This window comes from Dama dama, chromosome 29 (assembly GCF_033118175.1).
Source record: "Dama dama isolate Ldn47 chromosome 29, ASM3311817v1, whole genome shotgun sequence".
NCBI lineage: Eukaryota > Metazoa > Chordata > Mammalia > Artiodactyla > Cervidae > Dama > Dama dama.
Window position 1 is genome coordinate 32351995 of NC_083709.1, and position 16753 is coordinate 32368747.

Genomic DNA, 16753 nt, shown 5'->3' on the forward strand with positions numbered 1-16753 from the left:
TTGGAAAAAGCCTCAGAAAGAATGTGAAAAATATATAATCAAACCAGTAGCAAAACTTTATTGAGAGACATTTTAAAAATAGTTCAATAAATTGGCAGTGTTTGCTTCTTTTGTTTGCTTATGAAGTGGTTAAGAAACTTTTGCTAAATAACTATTTGCTCACTAAATGACACTGTGAGTCTCAGTAGGAGGCAGCCTTGGCAGCCTCCCATTGTAGACTCTGTATTCCCTTCTCACTGATGCTGACCACCTCATCACATGCTTACATGTCTTTTGCTCACTCAGAAGAAGAATTTGTTGGACAAGTTGCTTAATCCTTATTGATGATCAAGAGGAAAAATAGACAATCTCAATGTAATAGAAAATACCTCTATTTTTCATTAGTTTCTGGACATCTAATTTGAATCAAATTTCAATGATAGACTTGTACTTCGAGGCCAAAAGTGAAGGTAATTTGTCCTGTCAATGCTATATTAAAAAGGATTAAAGTCTAGGATGTCCCTGCTGGTCCAGTGGTTAAGAATTTGCCTGCCAATGCAGGGGACATGGGTTCCAACCCTGGTCAGGGAAGATAACATATGCTGTGAGGCAACTCAGCCTGCGCACCACAACTACTGCGCCCGAGCCCTAGAGTCTGTGCTCGGCAGCGGGAGAGAGCTCCACGGTGCGGAGCCCGAGCACCTCCGCCAGAGAGCAGCCCAGGCTTGCTCCAACAGAGGAAGCCCACCTGCTGCACAAAGACCCAGGCCAGTCACAAATATTAACAAAAATTAACTAGTCTACACTTTATTAAGAACTCCCTAATGTCTCTTCCCCACCCCCACACACACACTCTGGTTGCAGTAACTTTTTATTTATTTTCTTACTTTTGGCTGTGAGACTTGTGGGATCTTAGTTCTCTGACCAGCAATCAAATGGTCTCAAACTCAGGCCACCTACCTTGAAAGCAAAGAGTCCCAACCACTAGATCTCTGGGGAATTCCCAGCTCTCCTTAGTTTTTTACCTAATGTTCTTTTTCTGTTCTGGGATGTCATTTAGGATGCCCCATTACCTTTAATGGCCACATCTTAGGCACCTCCGGCTATGACAACTTCTCAATAGTAGACTTTATGTTATTGTCAATGGTATCATTTTTAAATGTCACTTTCTAATTTTTTATTGATCATATAAAAAGAAGTGGTTGATTTTTAATATTGATCTTGTTTTCCTACTGCTCCCTCCATCTTGAGCTGTGTTGGTCACCATGGAGCCAACAACCCCATGTGGTCAACTGGGCGCTTGACTAGTCCAGCCTGAGCTGTGCTATGACTGAAAGTATGTCCTGTATTTTGAAGGCACCATGGAAAAGAAGAATGTACTTATCTCATTAATAAGTTTATATTGGCTTATGTTGAAATGATAACATTTAGATATATTGTGTTAAATAAAACATACTGTTAAAATTAACTTGTTTTTTTTATTCTTTTGATGTGGTTACCAGAAAAATTTAAATTGCATAGGTTTGGCTTGCATTATATTTATTCTGGTCAGTGCTGATTTTGAATGAAATTAATAAACTGAAAAATGCTGCATTTATTAACCCAGATTAATTAATAATGAAAGAATAGATTCACTGGTGGAAAGTTGGAAACCTTACAAGAAAAAAAAATCACCCTTTACTTTCACTAATTAAACATAATCACTATTAAAATACTGGTATATTTCCTTTAATTAATTTTTTTCTCCACATGCTTTTACATAGTTGCACTGCATGTATAATTTTAGCCCTGATTTTGAATATAAATAAGTGCTTTTTATTTTGTAATCACACAATATGTGTTCATTATAGGAAAAAGTTTAAAAGTGAGAAAAGAAAGCTAAACATTTAGTAACATTTATTTTATTCTTTCATGCAGATAAAGTGCACTAAGTGATAAAAATGCCTAAGAATCCTATCTCCCTGATATTCTCTTTTTATGGGAAAAAAAATCTATGTACAAACAGTTCTAAAGGCACAAAGTGAAAGAATTTTCCTCCTTGTTGCATTCTTATTCTAGGATATCTACTACCAATAGATGAGTGAAAAGTGCCCAGTGATTAGAAGAAATTGCATGCATATATCAGCATACATATGTCTATCTTTAATAATTTATAAAGTTATTAATAATATCATGTCCATTAAGTTCAGTTCAGTTGCTCAGTTGTGTCCAGCTCTTTGCGACAGCATGGACTGCAGCACCCCTGGCTTCCCTGTCCATCACAAACTCCTGGAGCTTGCTCAAACTCATGTCCATCACGTCGGTGATGCTGTCCAACCATCTCATCCTCTGTCACCCCCTTCTCCTCCCACTTGCAATCTTTCCCAGCATCAGGGTCTTTTCCAAGGAGTCAGTTCTTTGTATCAGGTGGCCAAAGTATTGGGGTTTCAGCTTCAACATCAGTCCTTCCAATGAATATTCAGGACTGATTTCCTTTAGGATGGATTGGTTGGATCTCCTTGCAGTCCAAGGGACTCTCAAGAGTCTACGCCAACACCATAGTTCAAGAGCATCAATTCTTCAGTGCTCAGCTTTCTTTATAGTCCAACTCTCACATCCATACATGACTACTGGAAAAACCATAGCTTTGACTAGATGGACCTTTGTTGGCAAAGTAATGTCTCTGCTTTTTAATATGCTGTCTAGATTGGTCATAACTTTTCTTCCAAGAAGCAAGCGACTTTTAATTTCCTGGCTGCAGTCACCATTTGCAGTGATTTTGGAGCCCCAAAAAATAAAGCCTCTCAGTCTTTCCATAGTTTCCCCATCTATTTGCCATGAAGTGATGGGACTAGATGCCTTGATCTTTGTTTTTTGAAAGTTGAGCTTTGAGCCAGCTTTTTCACTTTCTTTCTCTTTCATCAAAAGGCTCTTTAGTTTTTCTTCACTTCCGCCATAAGTGTGGTGTCATCTGCATATCTGAGGTTATTGATATTTCTCCTGTCAATCTTGATTCCAGCTTGTGCTTCATCCTGCCCAGCATTTTGTGTGATATTGCTCTTTTTGTTAAATATATCTTGAATGTATGTCTATTTATCACCTGACCTTCCTTTTTAACGGCTATAAAGTATTCCATTTTGGTCTGTATGATAATATTACTTTGTCAGTTCCCTACTGATGGATATTTAATTTGTCTTTTTTACTATGAATCATATAATATAGACATCCTCAGTTTCCTAAAAGTAATTCCCCTTGATCAATATATGATATTTTTATATGCTGTTGGATTTATTTGCTAATATTTTTCCATATTAAAACTTTTCTCAATTGACAGATTTTTCCAAAACTTCTTATCTTGTGACTATGTCTTATTCAACAAAATTTAGAGTTTTTTCCTTTATTTCTAATGATTTCCTGTCCATATAGTACTTCATTTCTTCATTTGTCTAATATTGTTTATGTTCTTTTATATAATTTTTAAATATTTAATATTTTAAATATTTAAATACTCCTCTGGTGACACTAATTCAATCTGTTTTGTTTGCATGCATTCCTGGTATATTTTCATTATCTGTAGAGCTATTAGTCCGGCACCTTATTCTCTTTTTTCTAACAATAACCCGTTTGAAATTTAATCTTAATAATACTATTCTGTTGCTTGATTTTACGAGAGTTTATATTTCCTCAGTTTCTACAACAGAAGAAGTAGTTCAGGGTAACTTTTCTAGTCATAAAGAGTTCCCCCTTCTGCTGCTTCTGTAAAATGTTCAAAACTATGGCTGCTTGCTTTCTGAGTTTCCCACCTCTCACCCTGGTCTGGTCTTCTCTTTCCTTGTCTCTCCTGTTTACATCCTGCTAAAATTTGATCCCGTTGTTAGCACTTACTCCTCAGTGTAGATCCATTTCCAAAACGGAGCTGTACCTGCTTGATTTGAACATTGCTGGTCTCCTACACTATTTCATTGCCTTTCAGAATTTACCAAGGTATCATCACAACTCAACAGCTCTAACACTGAGCCAAACCCCTTCTGGTTTCACCTGCTGTTTTCAGATCAGCCCGGATGGCTTTCCAATAAATACTTTTGAGCTACTTTGGGGTTCTTAGATCCATTCCTTTCCTTTGCTTTCTCCCACGTGGATGCTCCTCTCAGCCTGGTTCTGTGGCAGCTGGTGATTTGTCCTCATCTGCTTGCATTTTCTGTGGCTCGTGTCAACAAGTTCCACACTCAGTGGGGTTTTGTTTCCATCTGCTGGCAATGTCTTGTTTCTTTGTGAGAACTCATAGAAATTTAAAATTACACCACCTCCACTGTCATCTTCCCAGAATCATTTTTTGGATTGGTTGCTTTGTCTTTTCCATTCTTAGTACTCTTCACTCATTTGAGTGAATGACACAGGCATCTTTCCCACTCACCCAGTTTAGAAGGAAGGATGAATTGCTTCCTCTCTACTCCATATTGCCTCAGCACAGCTCGAGCACAAATAGTTTCTTAGGAATACCTTGGACATCACCAATAGATAGTCCTCTCTGGGAGATTTGGAAGATGTAGTTTGTTCAGCAAATTGTAAAGATCAGAAGACAGAAGATCTATAGATGATGAGAAACCTGGAGGTCAGGATTATACATTTACCCAGATACTTCCAGCCTCTGCTTCATTTTGGTACAATAGAAGTCATGTTCCTGTACACTAAGTATACATTAAAATTATAATAACCAATAGTACTGGTATAACTGTAAAATGATGGAGAATTTCTTCAGCTTCTGGTCCTGTTAGGAAATGAGAGATTTCACAGAAATGAATTCATTCTTCTCTACCACTAGCGCCTAGGCCTACAATTAGGTAAATCTCTTAACTAGTCTGCCTGCACTCATTCTGTTCTTTGTTCTTTACTTATTGCTTCCTGTAGAGAGATTATTTTTCTCCCCCCTCAAATCTAATAACGTTACTTAGCCCCACCAAAACCTTTCCATAGCTTCTACTGTTCTTAGGATAAAGAAAAACTTCTTACGTGGTCTCACGATCTGTGTGCTGTCTGGCTTCTTGCCTGCCTTCTGGTCTCATCTCAGATCATTCACTGACCACTTTCTGACTTACAAGTCACAGCGGCCTTCAGTCCAGGGCTTTACACTGACATGTGTGCTCCCACCACAAGGCCCTGGCACATGCAGTCCCATCCGACCTTCCTTCTGATTTTAGCTCCAGTGTCCTTACCTCGGGACAGTCTTCTTTGATTTCTTCTACTACAGTATGTCCTCACATCATAGGTGCCCACAGTACTACACACTTCTTTGTAACACTAGTTACCATTGTATTTTTGTGGTCTGCTCAGTTGCTCAGTCATGTCCAGCTCTTTTCGACCCCATGGACTGTAGCGCACCAGTCTCCTCTGTCCACAGAACTTTCCAGGCAAGAATACTGGAGTGGGTTGTTCCTTCTGCAGGGGATCTTCCTAACTCAGGGATCAAACCCGCATCTCCTGTGTCTCCCTTACTGGATTCTTTACCTCTGAGCCACTGGGGAAGCCCATTGCATTTTTACTTTTGTGTATTTCTTTGATTAATGTTCTTTTCTCCTGCTTAAGTATATAACCCAGGAGAGTGAGGATCACAGTATGCATCATCTCATGCTACAATTGCATATTCTGTAAATTTAGTAAATTCAGGCGGAAAGATAAGGCAAGTATTGCTAAAAACTGAAAATTATTAATTATTAAATAGGATAATTATAAGAACTTATTTTTATATTGAAATCTTTTAAAATGTACTGTATGTCTCCCCATCTATATAAGCCAGACATGAAAATCATAATTTGATTTTTTTTTTCCTGATCCTTTCTTATCAGCATCAGTACCTACACATAAACACAAAAACAGTCTCAGAAATATTTGAACTAGAACCTCTTGTCTCAATCCCTTGATTGCTTAATATTTTTTCCTCCATTTTCCTTCTATATCTCCTCTTAAAGGTGGTATATATTTGCATGAGAATGGAAAATCAGACTAGATTGTTAGAAATATGTACAAAATTTTTTTAAAAAAAGAAGTATGTACAAAATAAAAATTCACTGACCCTCAATAATGGTCGTAAATGCCAACTACAAGAGGAACCATGGACTTATATGCATGGCCTGTGTAACATTCATTTTGCCTGCTTAGAAATATTACTTAGTCTTTAGTTTTCAGTTATATTCTGGATAGTTGAGATAAAGCAATATTTTCTTGGGCTCTGAAATCACTGCAGCCATGAAATTAAAGCTCCTTGGAAGAAAACCAATGACAAGCCTAGATAGCATATTAAAAAGCAGAGACATCACTTTGACAACAAAGGTCTGTCTAGTCATGTATGGATGTGAGAACTGGACCGTAAAAACAGCTGGGCACCAAAGAATTGATGTTTTCAAACTGTAGTGTTGGAGAAGACTCTTGAGAGTCCCTTGGACTGCAAGGACATCAAACCAGTCCATCCTAAAGGAAATCAGTCCTGAATATTCATTGGAAGAACTGATACTGAAGCTGAAGCTCCAATGCTTTGACCAACTGATGCAAAGAGCTGACTCATTAGAAAACACCCTGATGCTGGGAAAGATTGAGGGCAAGAGGGAAAGGGGGTGACAGGAGATGAGATGGTTGGAAGGCATCACTGACTCAATGGACATGAGTTTGAACAAACTCTGGGAGGTACTGAAGGACAGGGAAGGCTGGTGTGCTGCATTCCATGGGGTCGCAAAAAGTCGGACCCGACTTAGTGACTGAAAAACAAGGTTGATAAAGTTATGTGACGTCTTCCTGCTTACAGCTAAGGCCTCCAAAAAATTCAGATCAACTTAGTTTAGCATCATTCTATTTTGTTTTTTATATACATTATTTTTTCTTTTTATTTAAATTTATTTATTTTTAATTGAATGATAATTGCTTTACAATATTGTGTTGGTTTCTGCCATATATCAACATGAATCAGCCATAGGTATACCTATATTCCCTCCCTCTGAAACCTCCCTCCCCACTCCTACCCCATCCCACCCCTCTAGGAACATCACTCTATTTTAGATAGAAAAAAATGTGTCTTTTTTTAAAAATCACAAACAGCATATATTTAATTTAATCACACATATATCATGTATTTATTGTTTATCAGCTTAGTTTAACATTATTCTCTTTTAGATAGAAAAAATAGGTGTCTCTTTTAAAATCATACACTGCAAGTATTATTGTTTGGTAATAGCAGAATTGAGAATTAAATCTAATTTTTATGAAAAAGAAAACTCTGTTACAAACAAGGCCCCCTCTCCTCAAATCTCATAATATGAAAAGAGATAAACAAAAAGAAAAATCTTTTCCAGATGAAAGAATCCTGTAATAATCTGGTTCAAAAGATTTGGCTTATATTTTTTTTAACATTCAGCAATTCATTGAAACTTTAAAAAACATTAGAAATTCTCAGTTTGTGCATCTTTCTTCCCCATGGTATATGTAAATTAAAATAGCAAGGAGCTTAAAGAGAGTTTTAGAGGCAACTAATAATTTAAATGACACAGGAAAACTGAAAGGGAGAACTGAAAGTGGGAAATTCCTCTCAAATAGAAAGAATGGAGGCCAATCCTGTATAAGTAGCCCACACTTAGGGAGGAAGGACATTCACTCTGCAAAGAGCTGAAGACTCAGCTTCAGCATCTACTAGCAGAACAGGTTGCCCTGTGCCTGTTTTCATCATGACCTGCTGGTGCCTCCTCCAGATGGCTCTCCTGCTGTGTTTCTCCACCACAGCTCTCTCCATGAACTACAGCTTGCTTCGATTTCAACAAAGAAGGAGTGACACGGTGTGTCAGAAGCTCCTGCGGCAGTTACCTTCAACTCCTCAACATTGCCTCGAGGTCAGGATGGACTTCCAGTTCCCTGAGGAGATGAGGCAAGTACAGCAGTTCCGGAAGGAAGATGCCGTATTGGTCATCTATGAGATGCTCCAGCAGATCTTCGGTATTCTCACCAGAGACTTCTCCAGCACTGGCTGGTCTGAGACCATCATTGAAGACCTCCTTGTGGAACTCCAAGGGCAGATGGATCATCTGGAGCCAATCCAGAAGGAAATCATGCAGAAGAAAACCTTCACTATGGGAGACATGACGGTTCTTCACCTGAAGAAATATTACTTCAGCCTCATGCAGTACCTGAAGTCCATGGAGTACAACAGCTGTGCCTGGACAGTTGTGAGAGTGCAAATGCTCATGAACTTTTCTGTCCTGAAGAGGCTAACAGTTTACCTCCAAGACTGAACATCTCCCACCTGTGGCTCTGGGAATGGACAATGTGATGTTGACGTGAGACTCTTCAGCCAGCAGAGGCTCTTTGAAGTAAGTGACAATGCAGTGCACTGGATTTCAATGGACAGTTAAAGACTGTAAGCTATTTTTAAATTGATTTATGCATTATTTATTTATTTAAACTTTTATATGGGAAATAAATTATTTATGAAACAAAAGTCAACGTGGCAGTTTTAATGTCAACTTGATTTATGTGACAACACATTATTAAAAATTGCAGAGCACCTAGGAGACATTCTTTATAGAATGAACCTGCTGAGTTGTAGAGTTTCTGGCCCCTGCCCTCGATGAATTTAAAATGAAAGGAAGTCATGTGGAATATACAAGGTAAAAGATGATAAGGGAAGTGATTTTTAGGAGACATGTGGCCTGAGCCTCTACAGAATTAAAATGTAGACACAAGTAGATGACTGGCCTTAGAAGCAGGGGCGCCTAGGAGCCACTCGGAGCCACTGTGCCTGCCCCAGGCTCTTTGGCCCTCAATGTAGAATTTGACTGGCTGTCAGGGTAACTGGAGGAATATTTCAGCTCCTGTGTTTGCCCTTAATTCATCCCTATTATCTGTGGGATGCCCTGCTTTCCTTTCCACATCCCCCCTCCATAGGATTTTAAAATGTTTATGTCCCTCCCCACCCCCCAGCCATGCCCAAGGGTGAGAAGTTCCCTGGCACTTCTGTGACACTGTTAAGGGGCAGTCCCTTTATCACACTCTTCATGAAACAGCCAAAGTGTATGGTTGTCTTAGGAGAGCTGGGGTCTCTGTCTGCTTCCGGGGCATAGATGCCAGAGGGAAAAAAGCCTCTGCTTGATACCCTTGCCATCTAACTAGTTTTTTTCCTCATTTACCCCTCCACCCCCCAGAAAAGCGAGTCTGCTCCTGGTTCCCCCTTCCTTGTTCATACAAGACTATCCTACCTGCTTTTCCTGCTGCTCTGCATCTCTGAAGCCACATACTCTCTAAAGCCAAATCCAAAACAGGTGTAACAGATGTAGTGGTTTCAGGCCAAGGGAAAAACCAGAAAGCAGGGAAGAAAGGGAAGTTCAGGTGGGAAGAGGGGGTGCTCACTTATCCTAGGGCTTACCCTGGGAAAATACAGTTTCCCTAGGAGCACTTTGGGTGCCTGGCCAGCATGGCTGGGACACTGTCTTTGTATTGAACCCTTCGAGAACCTGAATCGGTGACTATTCCTTCATTAGCTGCTTCCATCCATGCCTTGTGCTGAGCGTTTTCTCCTGGAGCAAAAGCCTAGGAGTCTGCCTTGCCGTTAAGGGATTCAGCCTTGAAAAGAAATGTTAGGCAAGTTACTGCGCAGACAATGAGCTCGGAGCTCCCCCTTCTGACGGAAGTTGGGTAAGACATCAGCTGTGGGACCGAGAAGCGCGTCTGTCGCTGGGTCCTCCCAAGCCAGTCAAGGACCCCGGAACACAATAAACTTTCCCTCCCGCTCCAGCTCCTCACAGTCTGCGACTCCACAGCCCAGCTCTGCCAAAAGCCCTTCTGCACCCATGCTTCCTTTCTCCTAGGAGTCAAAAACAAGTCAGGACCTCGAAAGGCCGCGTGATAGGGCTGTCTAGAGCAGTCAAGAGGATGCCAAAATTCGCCTGGGCCGAACGGCTAAACCGGCTGAGAAAGCCAGAGGTTTGGGCAGCCTGGGAAAGGTCTGCTCTGGGTGTGTGCAGAGGACCAGCCGATAGAGAAGAGACTTCTTCTGCAGAATGATAAATAACTGTGCCACAGCTGAGCCTGCGGGTCCATCCAGAATATCAAGAGTATGTCCGTGAGACTTCCACTAGTGCTCCAGTGGTTAACCATCTGCTTTCCAACCTACTGTATAGCACAGTGAACCCTGCTCAATGTTATGTGGTGGTCTGATGGAAGGGGAATTTGGAGGAAATGGATGCATGTATATGTATGTATGGCTGAGCCCCTTCGCTGTATACAGCAACTATCACAACATTCTTAATTGGCTATACCCCAATACAAAATAAAAAGTTTAAAAGCGCGGGCTCGGGTGGAGAGGGAGGTGGGAGGGGGGATGGGGATGGGGAATACATGTAAATCCATGGCTGATTCATGTCAATGTATGACAAAAACCACTACAATATTGTAAAGTAATTAGCCTCCAACTAATAAAAATTAATGGAAAAAAAAAGAATTAAGAAGGCATTAATGCATTAAGAATGGGAGGAAATACTCCAAAATTTTAGTAGCAGTATCTCTGAATCACACAAAATGAATAAATAAATAAATAAAAAGTTTAAAAAAAAAACAGAAAAAGGATCTGCCTTCCAGTGCAGGGGACAGACTTTCTATCCTCGGTTGGGGAACTAAGATCCAGCATGCTGTGGGGCAACTAAGCCTGTGTGCTGCAATTACTGAGCCCACGTACTCTACAGCCTGTGTGCGGCAAGTAGAGAAGTCCTCCCCCCACAACGAAAAGACCGTGTGCAGCAACAAAGACCCAGTGCAGCCAAAATAAGTTTTTTTAAACAGTATCTCTATCATCGTAGAGGATAAATGATAAATTAATATTAATTCTAATAAGAATGAGGGAGGCTAACCCCACACTGCATGTGTACTTGCATATGCTAAACAGCTATGCCACATATAAGGCAGCATGTCTTCATAGACAGCTACATATGAGAAGGGAAGTAATTATTTTAGCTGGCACCAGAAAACCTCACTAGGAAAGTGCTGGTTGTTGGGAAAAATACCGAATGGGCCTCTTGTGAAACAACGTGAGACCTTGAGGTTGTGCATATGGCAACACAAAAGACATTGCAACACCAATAGCATGTTTTGGGGCAACTGTTTTTGAGGAGGGAAGAGAGAGAAACACTTGGAGCTGTGACTCTCACTGGAATAAGGCAGCAGTGAAAAATTTCTAGCGAGGGCAAATAAAGTTGCCTCACAGGCAACCTGAAATCATGTGCATTGATGTGATGAAATCGTCTCCTCCATCTTCTTCAAACCTTCAGTAGAGAAGGCTGCCCACACAAAGGCCCCACTTGTTCAGGGGTGAAATCGGATGGCAAGCAAGCAGAGGGTGTCTAGACATCCATACATGAACCAAATCAGCAGGGACAGAACGCAGAGCCGCTTCCCACTCCCACTTCTCTACCTCCCAAGGAAATCACGCAGAAGACATGGATTAAAGGGTCAAGGAGGTAGGAGGCCCTGGCAAACATCTCAGTTAACATGAGTACTTAAATATTACCTAACCAAATGGACATGTAGATACGGCATGAGTGTTCATTTGTATGGTAGTTTTTGCACTTAACAAAGCTGGTGTTTAGGAATTTTGGGTGTTGTTAGGCACTTTTAGGTCCCAGATCTATCTGATGCAGTGACTTGTTCATAAAGTACTCTTAAGAAAATGAAAAGAGCATGCCACAACCTGGGAGACACTATTTACAAATCACATATCTGATAAAGGACTTGTGTCCAGAATATATTAAAAATACTCTCACAACTCAACAATGAGAAAATAACCCAACAAAAAATGGGTGATATATTTGGATGAATACTACACCAAAGAGAGAAATGAATAGCAAATAGGTACAAGGAAACAGGAAAGCCTGCTTCATGCTGTGTGTGGGAGGTGGGGAGGCTTAGATCAGATAATGAATGTAATATGGTTTTTGATTACACAGGAACCCATTTGATTACATGAGGACCTACTACAGCCACTACCCTTCCTGCGGAAAGTCCACTAGCCATCCTGGTGCAGTTCTACAAGTGACACACTTGAGGTCTGTCCAGCCATAGGCAAGGCCCTCACCGAAAAGGACTTCTGTTTTGACTGGTCTGAGGCATACACAGGGAGTCAGCAGCTGGTACTGCAGCTGGAAGGTGAAGGGCACCCAGAACCAGGTCTTGCTAATTGCAAACATTTTCTCTAAATCTCTTGCACTGATGCTTATTGAGCTTGAAAAAGTAACAGTTTATGGATTTATCCTTTTTTCTTAACATAGATTGTTGCTTTATGAACCTCAGTTTAATTGTCTAAAATCTCTTAGAATAGTTAGTTTAAAACAATCAAACTCTAAGATTGGACTAGAATTGCCAGCACAGAAATATACTCTCTTAATTTAGCAGGACCAAGTTAATCACTTACCTTGTTAATTGACTTGATGGATAATACTCCAGAAACAATTGTTCCCATCAAACAATTATCAGTAAATTTGGTTTCAATTGGCATTCTGTTTCAAAATTTTGGCTTTGGTTTATAATTCCTTGTGTAGTATGTTCTTAGGAAACTCAAACTTCATTATTAGCCTAGGAGTAAGAAAAAAAGGAGCTCCCTTCAAAAGTTTCCTTCCTTCTTAAGGAAATGAAAAGATCTATGGCAGACTGGGAGACATATTTTTCAATTAGCAATAATCGCGCCTCAGGTAAACCTCATTGGCTATGATACTGCCACTGCGCAAAGCTGGGAGATATATTTTTAAGACACATATATGGTAAAGGATTTTTCAATGGATAAAGAACTCTCAAATCTCAGAAACAGTAAAACAACCCAATAAAAGATGGACAAAGACTTGAATTCATGTCACCAAAGTCTGGGTTGGCCAAAACGTTTGTTTGGGTTTTTCTGTAACATCTTATGGAAAGACCTGAGTGAACTTTTGGGCCAACCCAATAAGTTGGCTAATAGGACAGAAAAAGATGATTGATCAAAATCATTAGTCATTAAGGAAATGCAAATTAAATCCACAATGAGACATCACTGCACACTTATTAGAAGGCTAAAGTTAAAGACTGAATTGATCAATCACTGGCAAGGATATAGAACAACTGGAACTCTCATTACACTGCTGGTAGAAGTAAAACATGGCAGAATCACTTTGGAAAACCATTCTATAGTTTCTTTAAAAGGTAAACATACACCTACTATATGACCCAGCCGTTCCACTCAGTTATTCACCAAAGAGAAAGGAAAGCATCTTTCTATGCATACACTTGTATATGAAAGTTTGTAGGAACTTCACTTCTAATATCCCCAAATTAGAAACAACTCAAATGCCCATCACAAATGAATGATTAAAGAAATGATTGTAGTATATCCAGATAATACTCAGCAATTAAAAGGGATGTATCTTTGATATACACACTAGCTTGGATAAATCTCAAAATTATGCTGAGTATAAGACAGACAAAGAATACATTCTGTATTGTCCCATTCATACAAAGTTCTAGAAAGGAAAACCATAATGACAAAAAGCAGATCAATGGTGACCTGAGGATGGGTGTGGTGGGACTGAGGAACCAGATGGAGGCAGGAATTACAAACAGACATGAGGAAACTTTTAGAAGGATGTGAATATGTTTTCTGTGTTGGTATCCATGATTTCAGGAGTGTGCATATGTGTCAAAACCAAATGTTCACTTTAAATATGGAGTTTATTGGAGATCAACTATGCTTCATTAAAGTTCTTAAAAACAGATAAGAAGGAAGAAAAATAAAATGAAGCCACAGTATCTTGTGTCCCTTTTTCAGAATCAGCATACATTGTTTGATGGCCTAATGTCTCTTAATAAGATTCCAAGATAAGATTAAATCAGTAGGCCCTTGTGATGTGTGTTTAGTCACTAAGTCATATCCGACTCCTTTGTGACCCCATGGACTGTAGCCTGCTAGGCTCATCTGTCCGTGGGATTTCCTAGGCAAGAGTACTGGAGTGGGTTGCCATTTCCTTCGCCAAGGGATCTTCCCAACCCAGGGATTGAACCCATGTCTCCTGCATTGGCAGGATGATTCTTTATCACTGAGCCTCCAGGGAAGCCCCAATAGGCCCTTACAGTCTAAGTTCAACATTGTCAGCAGTTAGATTGTAAGAGGTTTTTATGTCACATTGCAATAGTCTCTCATATTTTAAAAGATTGCCCAAGAAGTTGATCCTCTCCTCCTAAAACTCTGGAAAAAAGCCTAGAGCACTTTCTACATTACACGCCTGCACCAACTGCATTTCAAGTTGCAGAAAACAAACACCAAACTATTTTTTCTTTCATTGTGGTAAAATATACACAAAATATAAAATCCACCATTTTAGCCATTTCTAAGTGTACAGTTTTATAGCACTAAATACATTTCCACAGTTGTGTAACCATCACCGCAAAACTTCAGAGTTTTTTTTTTTATCTTTTCCAGCTGAGACTCTATACCCACTAAATACTAGTTCTCTATTTCCCCTCCTCCCAAGCATGGCAATCACCATTTTATTTTCTATCTCTATGAATTCAAATGGGGCTTCCCAGGTAGCTCGGTGGTAAACAATCCACCTGCAATGCCGGAGACATGATTCAATCTCAGGGTTGGGAAGATCCCCTGGAGAAGGAAATGGCAACCCACTCCAGTATTCTTGCCTGGGAAATTCCTTGGATAGAGGAGCCTGACAGGTTACATTCCAAGGGACTGAAAGAGAACTGGACATGACTTAGCACCTAAATAACAACAATGAATTTGAACCTTCTAGGTACCCCATATAAGTGGACTCATAGTCTTTATTTCATTTGTGACTGACTTATTTCACTTATAATGTCTTCAAGTTTCAGATATGTTGTAGCATGTATCAAAATTTCCTTCATTTTAATGGATGAACAATATTCCATTGTAAGTGTATATCTCATTTTGTTTATTCATTCCTTCATTGATGGACATTTGAGCTGCTTCCAACTTTTGGTTATTTTCATTAATGCTGCTATAAATGTGAGTGTACAAATATCTATTTGAGCCTCAGGAATTTGTATTTTTTTCTAAATCTTTGAGTATGATAACCTGAATTTATTGCATTAGTGATCTCTTAGACCTCAAGAGCTAAGTGGCTGGGGGTGATTTACATAAAGATTCAAGTTTAATCAGAAGTGGAATTGCTAGATCATATGGTACTTCCATATTTAATTTTTGAGGAATCATCAAGGTAACTATATTTATGCCTTTATAATGTGAATATCTGCTATAATAGCATAATGCAAACACAACAATAACAACTACATTTCTTAAGGACATTTGTTCTGCAAGGGACTCTGCTAAACGTGTTATAAATGTATACCATCTTATTTAATGCTTCCGAGAACCCTAAAGGAAACTATTACTGTCTTCTTTCTACATATAAGAAAACCAAGACTCAGTAAGATTAAGTAACTTACCCAAGTCTACAGTTGGTAAGAATGGAGACATATTTGGAACCAGAAACCATGCTTTCAACTCCCTGTAATCATCTGTGTGTGTGTGTGTGTGTGTGTGTGTGTGTGCTCAGTCATGTCCAATTCTTTGCGACCCGATGGACTGTAGCCCACCAGTCTCCTTTGTCCATGGGATCTCCCAGGCAAGAATACTGGAGTGGGTTGCCATTTCCTCCTTCAGGAGATCTTCCCAACCCAGGGATCAAACCTGTGTCTTCTGCATTGGCAGGTAGATTCTTTTACCACTGAACTACCTGGGAGCTACCTGTCAAACTGGTCAAACTGTTAACGTTAATCCAACATCATAACACTGATCTTGTGGTTTAAAGAGAGCACAAGGAGGTCTATGGTCCACAGGCTCCAGCTCCTGGCTTTGCTCCAAGGGCTTGTCAGGACCTTTTGCAGAAGGGCTGCTCCCTGCTCTCAAGAAGTTTGTCTCCCTTCCAGCCCCACCCATTCAGAAAACGACTTTCTCGCCCTTGCTCTATGGAGATTAGCAGGAAATTCCCATCTGCTCTTCACCAGCCTCTACAGAGAATATATTCTCTTCAGGTGTCTGGAGGCAGTTGTCTGAAGGGTGAGTCACAGTTTCCCCTGGTGAGGCTGCATTTCCTTCTCTTGACCACTATGTTTTAATCCTTGTTGTAGCAAGAAGGCTCTGCATGCAGTTTCCTTTTCGTCTCACACCAGTGGCTTTCGTTATCTCACAGGCATGTGTAAGAAAAATGGCCCGTGCTCTGTTGTTTAATGGAAATACACAACAAAGTTTCTCTTTCCTTTTACCTTTTAACTTCTTGGCTCCTTCTCTTTCTTTCTTTCTTTTTTTTCAGGAAAACCCAGAGGTAAAATAAATAGTTTTCAAGGCAGAAAATGCTTTATTAATCCAGAAAAGAATGAAGTGGCAATCTGTGAATTTAAAAATCTAAATATTAAAAAAAAAAAGCTTATTGTAGTGAAAAAAGCACAGGTTTTATAGATCTGAGAGCTAATGAGTGTTCTGATACTTTCTAACTGTATCATCTTGGGCAAGTTATGCAAATGGGGGATAGTCATATCTCAAACTTTTGAGGAATAAATGTCCAGGATGTATGATTTAGTTTAGCACATGGCCTTGCTTGTGGAAGGTGCCCAGTGTTTAACTTAATTACACATGAATAAAAATGGTAGAAATTTCCCTTTTGTAAAAGATATTTTTGGATGTGGGCCAATTTTAAAGTCTTTACTGAATTTGCTACAATACTGCTTCTGCTTTATGTTTTGGTTTTTTGGCTGTGAGGCATATGGGATCTTA

At 39.7% G+C, this 16753-nt stretch overlaps 1 protein-coding gene and 1 non-coding gene across 2 annotated transcripts; one reads left to right on the top strand and one right to left on the bottom strand.

The window, feature by feature from the left end:
- Window positions 1-7667: 7667 nt before the first annotated feature.
- On the top strand, window positions 7668-8228 carry LOC133048585 (interferon beta-2-like). Its single transcript, XM_061132316.1, has one exon. It carries the CDS (start codon window positions 7668-7670, stop codon window positions 8226-8228), a length of 561 nt encoding a protein of 186 aa, XP_060988299.1.
- A 4340-nt stretch (window positions 8229-12568) lies between these two features.
- LOC133049024 (U4 spliceosomal RNA) lies at window positions 12569-12711 on the bottom strand. The gene has a single exon (XR_009691183.1). It is a non-coding gene; the product is annotated as a U4 spliceosomal RNA (small nuclear RNA).
- Window positions 12712-16753: the final 4042 nt, after the last annotated feature.

Excerpts from the sequence above, each read along its gene's own strand:
- LOC133048585 (XM_061132316.1), top strand. The coding sequence starts at position 7,668 with ATGACCTGCTGGTGCCTCCTCCAGATGGCTCTCCTGCTGTGTTTCTCC.